Here is a 10120-nt window from a genome sequence, read left to right as displayed (position 1 = left end):
ATGACCATTTGATGGCCCCAGCCGGTGGTGTCCAAGTTATTGGGCTCATGCAACAACCCCAACTGATATATCTTGTTTTATTGGGAGTACAACTTGGTGCTGAACTTGAGTCTTGAGCTCAGACCTACCCCAACATGAAATTATGCTGTTTGTGAAGCTTTTAAGGTCAAACAAACTTTGAATATTGTAAAAGGTCAAGTGAATTGAGTCCTGGACTCAATATATTTGCAGCCCAACAATCATGAATCATCAGACAAAAGGGAAAAAAACAATCCTGAAACTGGACAGAATTTTGACTGGAATGGAGGCTCATTTTTATAAGCTGCTGAATTTTCTGTCAATGTGAATTACAACTGGTTCCACTGAAAAAGTGAGGATAGGTTTCTGCAACACTTGATGAATGACAAAAAGACCAATGTGGCTGTAGCACATCTGAAAATTTGTATCTTTTGAGCAGTACTTTACATGCAGGCAGTGAAACAAGAAGGTTATTCACAGTCAAATTTTACAAAACTTTGGAGCTAGATTTAAGACCTATATGACCAGAATTCAAGAATTTTGGTAAGATGGAAAGCAGCAGGTGATACTGATCAATCAATGCAATTAATCAACTTTTGAAAAAAATGTTCATGAATACCTTAAAATGTGTCCTACAAATTTCAATTGTGAAACCCCCTAATTATAAAACACTCATGCTTGTATTTACCTTGATATCTGTGAGCCTGTGTCTCTAAAGTGACAACATGACAAAAGTAAGTTGGGTGGGCACTGATTGAATTTTTTGGGATAAAGAAATACAAGCAGTAGAGAGAGATGATCTTTTATTAAGATTTAATATGGGCCAAGCTCTAACTGGAAATGTAGGCTGCCAACTGTGCTGAAAGAGTGCAACAGTCTCCACTCACACCAAGGAAACAGTGGTGGTAATCAGAAGTAGGGTTTCTACTCTGCTCTGGTTTTTAAGGTCTTAACAAGAGATAACCTGATTGGTCTTTGAGGGTTGGAAGAAGGGAAGAGAAGTCAAGAGCAACAGGGTTTCCTCTGATATAAACAAGGTCAGTGAAAGAGGGTACTTACTGTCAATTAGAGATCGCTGAGTGGACCCGGGTACTTGTGGCGGGTGCGGGTACCTGCGGTCATTTTGGGCATATTTGCGGGGCATTGCCAGATGGCTGATTAAAATGAGCGTAAAGCCTGCGGGGGTGTTCGTTGCGCGGGTGGCAACCTTGGCCCTTGTGCCTTTGGCCGCTGGGCTTGGGCCTTGGGCCGGCGGTGGGCTGTGGAGTTGACGCCCTGGGGTTGCGGCGGCGTAGCCGCCTTGTACTCTAGTATTCTTGAAACCACTTCAAATGGTTTTCAAAACCAATTTGGGTGGCTGATAAGTGTTGAAAACCAATTTGGTGGGCCAAACAGTTTTGAAAACCCAAATTGGTTGACCAAAAGGTTGTAGAAACCATTTTGGTTGACAATTTGGCTTGAAAAATCAAGATTGGTCAGCCAAATGGTTCCTGAAACCATTTTGGTTGGCCAAGCTGTGTGGATAACCAACATCGGTGAGCCAAATGGTTTCAATAACCACATTTTGGTTGCCAAAAACATTCCCGGGCCATCATTGGTTCCAGGAAACATTTGCGCAAACCAATTTCTGTACAGCAAAATTTGACAAGCAAAATGTTAGGAGAAGGGGGTTGAGAAATTGACTCCCTCAAATTACAAAATCAACTCCCAAACGCAGTTTACGTCGCGCGGACCGCTTCGGGACGTTTTCCACGGGTCCTCAAGACTCCAAATTGACCCGGGGAAGTTTTGGGAGTTGGAATTGTAATTCTGTGATCCCAAACAGGAGTCGGGATTTTAATTTTACACAAAATCCCAGAAAATAGAGAAATATTTATATCTCCTCACTGGAGCACCCAAACGCTCCCAAAGATTTACAGCAATCTAAATACACTATCTATAAAATATGTTGAGATTTACAGCAGTAGAAAACATCAGGAAGGCCTTGTGGAACAGGGGGGTTAATTTGGCGGATTTCCTGCTAAGGAAATCCTGTGAAACCTTATCTAAGGTGCTCCAAATGGCCCCAATTTTTTTATTCCATAAGAATAAACTCTTTGAAACATATGTTGAGCTTAACGGCATTAGCACACCTCAGGAACACCTTGTGTAGCCGGGGGCTGATTTGGCGGATTTCCTACTGAGGAAATCCCGCGAAACCTTATCTACGGTGCTCCAAATGGCCCCAAATTTTTTCAGCAATAAGAATAAAATCTTAAATAATATTTTGAGCTTCACGGCATTAGCACACCTCAGGGACACCTTGTGTGGCGGGGGGCTGATTTGGCGGATTTCCTACTAAGGAAATCCCGCAAAACCTTATGTAAGGTGCTCCAAATGGACCCAAATTTTTTCTTATGTCAGGACAGTTCCAAGAAATACACCACGGATGTTTGCTCAGCACCTGTTTACGAGTGCCTTCTCTCAATTCATGCCGAGGTTTGATCCGAACCTTGCAAGGTACTGGTTCAAAGTTGGTTTGAAGTTGGTCTGATCTTTGTTCAAAGAATGGTTGATGTCAGGCGCAATCTAACCGGATCCTAACTAGAATTGTATGGGATGTATTGTGGAAGTTACATGTAGACATACACCATACCTATGCTGAAACTAAGCCCAACTGTGATCAGGTGGACTTGATCCACAATATTGACCAAATATATGAATTTTTTGACCTGATTTTTTACCTCTGTGTATACCCATACCCTGTAGATTGCTCTGATGCATGTTTTGGTATTTTTTTGGGTCAGCCTAAGTACACTCCAAAAAAATCCCAAAAGCACTTCACAAGTGAGTGTATGGAGTGCGCGCTCCAATGATTGTTGGAGTACAGAGTAGAATACTCCAAGTTGGCTGGAGTGCAGAAACAGGGACTCAAGAGTCTTTGGAGTGCACCACAAAGAACTGCAGTGGCCAGCAAATGTATTGAGTGCCGGTGAGTCCCACTCCATAAAATTAGAGTGCATATCCCCAGCACTCCATTCATGATATTTCTCCTCCCTGAAAGGAGAGTGCAGAGCTCTCCAGCCAGAGCTGGAGTGCATATGGGGTTCAAGTTGAACCCCAGTCAAGCAGGGTATACTATGTACACACCCTGTCTGGCCCACCCGGATGCCCGCTGACACCTCTTGATCACCGGTACACCACAGGGGCAAAAGAAAAAAAAAAGTTAATTGGAGTGGAATCTCCTCTTGATGACTGGTCCATGCCGTTCATCGAGGGGATTCACACCTCTCAATGACCGGTGTGTACAGGTATTGAGAGGAGTGATTCCCCCCGATGACCAGTACAGACCTGGATCGAGGAGGTTCACACCTCCTCTTGATGACTGGCCCGTGATGGTCATCGAAGGGAGTTACACCTCGATGACAGGTTTGTACAGGTCATCGAGAGGTGTGATTCCCCCCAATGACCGGTACAGACCGGCATCGAGGAGATTCGACACACCTCCTCTCGATGAATGGTCTGTGCCGGTCATTGAGGGGACTCAAACCTCTCAATGACCGGATTGTGCCGGTCATTGAGGGGACTCACACCTCTTGATGACCGGTACAGACCGGTCATCAAGAGGACGTGTTACTCCTCTCTCCCCTCGATGTCCGTCCAGGTCATCGAGAGGAGTAACACCTCCCCTTGATGACTAGTCTGTGCCGGTCATCGAGGGCACTTCCACCTCTTGATGACCGGTCTATACGGGTCATCAAGAGGAGTAACACCTCCCCTTGATGATCATCAGTCTGTGCCGGTCATCAAGGGGACTTACACCTCTTGATGACCGGTCAATACAGGTCATCGAGGGGAATAATTCCTCTCGATGACCGGTCCGTACCAGCCATTGAGGGGAGTAACATCTCCTCTCGATGACCGGTCTGTGCCAGCCATCGAGGGGAGTCACATGTCCTCTTGATGACCTGTACAGACAGGTCATTGAGGGGGGAGCACTCGGGCATTGAGTGGGGTATGTACTCCACTCAATGGCCATTGAGCGGCATTAAACCCCAGAACGCCGCTCGATGGCCGGTCATCGAGTGGTGTGCACAGGGCTCAATGGCCGGTCATCATTAGTGGAGTACAAACCCCAGTTGATGCCCGGTCATTGGGTGGGATGTATAATCCGCTCGATTGCCGTTCATCAAGCGGAGTGTGTACTCCACCCGATGGTCGGCCATCGATTGGAGTGTGGGTTGAAGAGATCCACCCGGCCAGTTGAGGAGCTTATTACATAAGCCTCTCCGAGGAGGCGCACAGTGTAGGACTCCCCGTTGTCACACAAACGTACGGGCGTACGTTAGTGTGGCACACGCCAATTCAAGTCAACTGCTTCAAAACCAAAAGAAGTCAAAAATTTAATTCAAAAAATTACTCTACTTCTACAATAGACAGAATTCTGAAGAGGAAAAAATTACTAACACAACTTGGGAAGACAGCAATTCCCAAATTCCAGACTAATCAACAGTAGTTCAGGCTCAAACTTTGAAGCAATGTCAATTGTAAGTCAGATATGTTATTTTTTTCTTTATTTAAAAATATTTCTTGAATCAGGGAGAAGAAAATGGTGCAGTAAACCAGAAAAAATGTGAAGAAATGTGATCCTTCTGGAAAGACAGTTTTTTTATAAACTTGGCATCTAATTCACTACAAAACAACTCACGGATTCAGAATTCACACCTTGAGTGTCTTGAAAATTGTTAATCCTCATTCTGAATTGAATCAATCCATATTTTTTTTCTGAAAGATCCATGTGCAGTGGAAGTTGGAATTCAGGGTGATTCAACATGCCTCAATTCACTTGTGCATGGCTTGCCCTTAAATCCCCACCAAAAAAAGAAAATTTGGAAAATTTGCTTCAGGGAGCCAGTTACGGCACACAAAAAGAATTTGCAACTATACTCCAAGGTGGCTACACCACCCACTTCCAAGCATGTAAATGTTATATGTTGCCATTTCAAGAATCAACCAGCAAATGGTAGAGCCACTCCACCTCATACCCAAAGCCCATTTCTGCCAATAAATTAGAAGAGAGATCTCACATCCCTGATATTTTAAATGGACTGAATTGGGGATTGCCAATGCATGCATTCATCATTCTCAAATGGAACTTAACTATGAAATTTTCAAACGGTCTGCTTCAATTTAAACACAGGCTCAGCCACTACCAGCCAGATAAAAAATGATACTCTCTTTAAACATCAGCACCATTAAAAGACCCCATTCCGCCCAACAAACTTGAAGTAAAAATTCAAATTTGAAATCAACTTGCATGTCAACTCCCTCTTCTACCCAACATATAAATCAATCACAACCAGATTTTTGAGTCTTGTACAAATTCTTTCCTTAAATCCAAGTGAACATAATGACTTGAGGCGTAAATATGATTCTTCTTCTTATAGTTTTCCAGAGACACATCTTGCTATATGTTGATTCAACCGTTGAAAATCTCAGAAATGGTGAACTAGATCACTTCTGGGATGTTGCTTTTGACTATGAATCACAGTTTGTTTGTTTCCATGCATTTTTGTGTCACATTTTCAGTAACCATATTTTCATCCTTGATAAGTGTTGCCTAATTGTATCTAAGCCTTGTGATTTTTTGCTACAATTTTTTCATGTAACAGCTAACCTTGAATAATCAGACAACCAACTTGCAACCAAAAAAAAAATCATGGGGATACCCTGTTAAACAAGCTGATCTTTTATTCTTCTTGAATTCCTTTGAGGAATAAAGAATGTCTGCTAGTTGAAACCTGATGGTAAGATTTCCGCTTGTATCTTTTACAATTGTTCTTGCTACCAAGCTCCTGAGAAACCTTGTAATGTTTGCTCTTGTTTTGGGTAGGCTCCTTCACATGTTGAATTTCTCAAGGTTTGGGTTTCGGCCAAAGAAAACAACAGCTGAGGCTCTTGGAATTCTAGCAGAGCTGATTGCTTGCGGGCCATTGACACAACATGTCAAGCAGAACCAATATAGCATCGGACAACGAGCATGGAAAATGATGCACATTCAATTAATAGCAAATATTTTAAAACACTACTCCCCACATCATTCCTGAAACAATCAAAGGGAGCCAATCTAGAATATGATGATTCAATATAAAATTAGCACAGAGAGCCACAGAAATTTGAGTAAGAATAACATGTTCAGATTGAAATTGATACCCAAGATTGTCCACTCATCATGCCAAGCAGACCCAACCTGGGAAATGCATGCGTACTAGAAAACTGGCACAGATAGTAATGAAGATTCAATCTAAAAGAACTGTTAGAGAGGAATTCAATTCTAGAGAAAACCCACCAAAAATTCATTGTTAAATATTTAATACATCAAAACGTTTTCAAATTTACTACCAAATCTTGGTGTTCAGATTGAAATTCATTTTAAACAATAGATGAATCAGGAATTTTGTCGAAGCGTTTCTCTTTTCCAAGCTCACATATCAAGTTTATATACAGCTTTATTTCTTATGAAATGACTCTTTGTAAGCTTCAAGGATTTATCTTGAGCATCTTCTAAACCTCAGAAGGGTGAATTTCACTCTTTCACAAGAAGTTGAGGAATATCTCCTGGACATTTGGGAATTCAGGTTGACAACATCTTCTCATGGAAAAGTTTTTTTTATCCTTGCGAGAGCCTTAGAATTCAGTCTCAAGCCAGATTGAACACATCTCAAACTTGCCTTGAGCTAAATTCAGCATTGATTCAACATTAATTCAGCATGGATTGACCACAAGTTAATTGAGTGGAAATTGAGTGTAACTTGCTGATAGAGTTCCGGAAGTAAGTTTACAAGGTTAAAAAAATTATTGAATGATTGGAATTGCATGCAAGTGCTGAGCAAGCTCCCCTGGTATAACCCCATGATTAATCAAAATATATTATATAGTTTCAATAGAAGAAACCATTGTTTCTGCCAAGCAGTTGACAATTCATTGCAGTGTGGTTGTACATATGTTTTCAAAGAGTTAAAGTAATATATACGGTCAAGTTTCAGTTGGTATCAATATGATATCAGACCCTTTCCAACATGACTTCATAAACATTCAGCATAACTTCAGCAAAAATTCAGCACAAAATTACACATCACTTGGAGCCAAGTCCTTAAAGAGATCTTAAAGGATTCCTAAAGAGAGGGGTGAAGGCACTTGCACGCAAGTGCTAAGCAAACCTCTGTGGTGATATTTCCAGAAACTTCCATTTGGTTCTGGGAACCGCTCTGCCAACATTTTTGGTTTTTGTAGGGATTTGGACTGAAGACCGCAACACAATGAGGCACTGAGATGAGCTTGTGGGCTTGAGAGAGGGCAGTGAGATTTGAGAGCTCACCGGATTGGCTTGGATTCAGAGGCGCGGACAGAAAGGGAGGAAGAACCAATGGTTGATTTCAGGTTTGTAGGCTATGTTTTAAGTAGGCTACAATACAAGGACCAGTGGTTGAGAGAATATTGAATATGAAAGAAGACAATAGAACCTGATGGAAAATCAGGATGAGCAAACAGGTGACATACAACCAATCACTAACAGAGCGCGCGCACCAGAGAACACAGTAGAAGGAAAGCAATACAGCTAATCTAGGCAGGGATCAAAGTCACAAGGCTAGTACGGCAAGATAGCATGACCAAACTAAAAGGAAACACAGGTGGTATGAGCATAAGTAGAGATGATGATGTAGGCAACAAGTAGCTCAGTGAAAAGAAGGCAGAAGGAAGATTTGAAAATCCAATAGTTTCGATATCCTTTACACCAACCATTTTGGTTTTCAGAACCAATCCCACAACATTTGGGAAAAAGTTGTGAGATTGGTTCTGAAAACCAAATCTCTTAGAGGACAGTGGTCATTCTCTCACAAAATGGTTTTGGGAACCAAAATGGTAAGCAAATGGGTTCCCAAACCAAATTCAGACCAATTTGGTCCCAAAAACCACTATCAAACCATTTTGGTTCTCAAGACCACCTCGGAAACTTTTAGTGCACCCGTGGTGTAGGGGCTGTGAGGACATCCACCCGGTGCAAGTGCAACGGGGGATGCCCTAGAGAATTTTCACCATTGCTTCAATCCTTTATACCCTTGCCAGGAGCCGGCCCAAGACTCATGTACTCCACTGACATTGTCCAGAGCCGCAGTCCAAAACTTTCTCATATGGGTGGCAGTTAAGCAAAACACTAGCACATGTTTCACCAGGTACATACGAGTTGCGATGGTTTCTCCGTCTCCTAAGCCACGGTCCTCCGTTCTGCCAACGGTTGTCTCGCAGATTGCTTGCTGTGCTATTTCCTTTCTCTCTTCATTAATCGATAAGGGAACCACAATAGACCCACCAAAAACATTGATTATCACTCACAAATCCAACACTTAGCACAAGACAAAATCAAATGACGGTTAGAAAAACTAAGAAACACGCGGTCGAAATTTATCCGGCCATCGGCTTTCGTTATCCGGTATATATTCGGAAGATAGTCTACTTGGCCTGCTTGATGATGGTCATGTTTCTGATAGCCAGGATGAGAGGGAGGGACCAAGGCCCAGATTACATTCAAAGTGGAATGGCTCCGACCGACGAGATTCGACACGTCGAGGATTTGCAATCCGAAGTCGACGATCTCGCACAAGCCAGTCAATCATATTTCCCATCTTCTGAGCATGCGTATCGAACGCTGAGCGGTATAAGAATAACAACTCCCCAACCACCGCTCGCCCCGGCCAGAGTTACGCCAATCAAGTCTTTTCCAGGTTATTCCAAAACCGAGGGCTATATAAAGATGGATGGAAATTGTTTATTTAGGACGTTCGCACACTTCAAGTATGGAGACCAAGAGAGGCATATCCAAGTCAGGAAGGAAATGATCAAATACATAGAAACCAAGCCGATGGAATTCCAAGACTTTGTTGAAGGAGAGGAATCAGAACCAGAACTTAGATTGAAGAACTATCTTTTGAAGATGGAGAATGGCGCTTGGGGAGATGAGATCTCGATCAAAGCCTTGTCAGAAGCTTATGGTTTGAACATTGTGGTTCTATCTATCTCAAACTTTTCAATTCACGCTCAACTCCATGTCGTCAATGAAAGAACCCAAGATTTCAAAGGAGCCTATCTTCAAAACGAACATTATGAGTTACTATTACAAAATGTAAGCATCATGGTGTTTTTTTCTTTCCTTATCTCAAAAAGAGTTGCATGTTGGTACTAAAATTACTGATTCTTTCTTTTCTTTTCTTGTATGAATTACTACACGGCAGTTGCACATCGCCGCCGAAGCGCCCAAAGTTCGGCCGTCAATTTGACGGACGCGCCCCAGCCATTCATGACCGTTCACATGCCGGCCTCCGGTCAACCGTCAAGCGGACCGCCGAACTTGGCGGCACCCCCGCCAATGCGCAATCAGAGAACGCGCTGGCGAAACATAGGGCACCTTGACCCATCCGGCAACTCGCCGTCCGACCCGAGACCCTACAAAAACCGGTCAGGGCTTTTTGACCGCCCTTTGACCACAAATCGCCGGCGATTTGCCCGCTAATCACGCAGGTTTGACCCAGTTTGTTGGGTCGACTCGCATGGCACTCTCAAAAAGTTTTTATGGCCGCCAGGGCACTTTTTTTTGGTTTTTATGGTTTTTTTACATCGCTTTTGTTCTTTTTTTGGCTCTTCTATGTTTTTTTTCAGCTTTTTCTATGAATAAATGGCAAGAGGGAAATGGGAGAGAAAAATCAATTTGATACCGAGCTAGAGGGAGAGTGCGGCTTCTCTTTCCAGAAGCGCCAACAACTCTGCCTGCGGCGGTTCGTCCCCATACTTATTTATACGCGGAGGGCACACCTGAGCATCATCCGGCGAGTCCGGGGCAGGGCTGAGTCTGTCGAGGCCATAGACCGAGCAGGCCGTCGCTTCGTTGCCACTAAAGAGGGTCGTGTTGATGTCGAACCCGACAATCGTGCCTGAGGGAACGCCGAGCTCGATGATCACCCTTTATGGAGACGGCAACGATTGAGCTGCCCAATGCCTTGCTTGACAACTCTGCGGGGGAGAAGCAAATGAGGAGCATCAGCCTCTCGGTCTCTCAGCCACACCACCC

General features: G+C 43.3%; 1 protein-coding gene across 1 annotated transcript; it reads left to right on the top strand.

The window, feature by feature from the left end:
• Positions 1-8422: 8422 nt before the first annotated feature.
• PtA15_2A18 (uncharacterized protein) lies at positions 8423-9238 on the top strand (the record flags this gene model as incomplete). The annotated part of the gene is made up of 1 exon (XM_053166184.1): positions 8423-9238. One exon carries the CDS (start codon positions 8423-8425, stop codon positions 9236-9238), a length of 816 nt encoding a protein of 271 aa, XP_053017262.1.
• Positions 9239-10120: the final 882 nt, after the last annotated feature.

This window comes from Puccinia triticina, chromosome 2A (genome assembly GCF_026914185.1).
Source record: "Puccinia triticina chromosome 2A, complete sequence".
NCBI classification, from domain to species: Eukaryota; Fungi; Basidiomycota; class Pucciniomycetes; order Pucciniales; family Pucciniaceae; genus Puccinia; species Puccinia triticina.
Note: the sequence above shows the minus strand (reverse complement) of the source record. Positions and strands in the feature narration are given on the sequence as shown.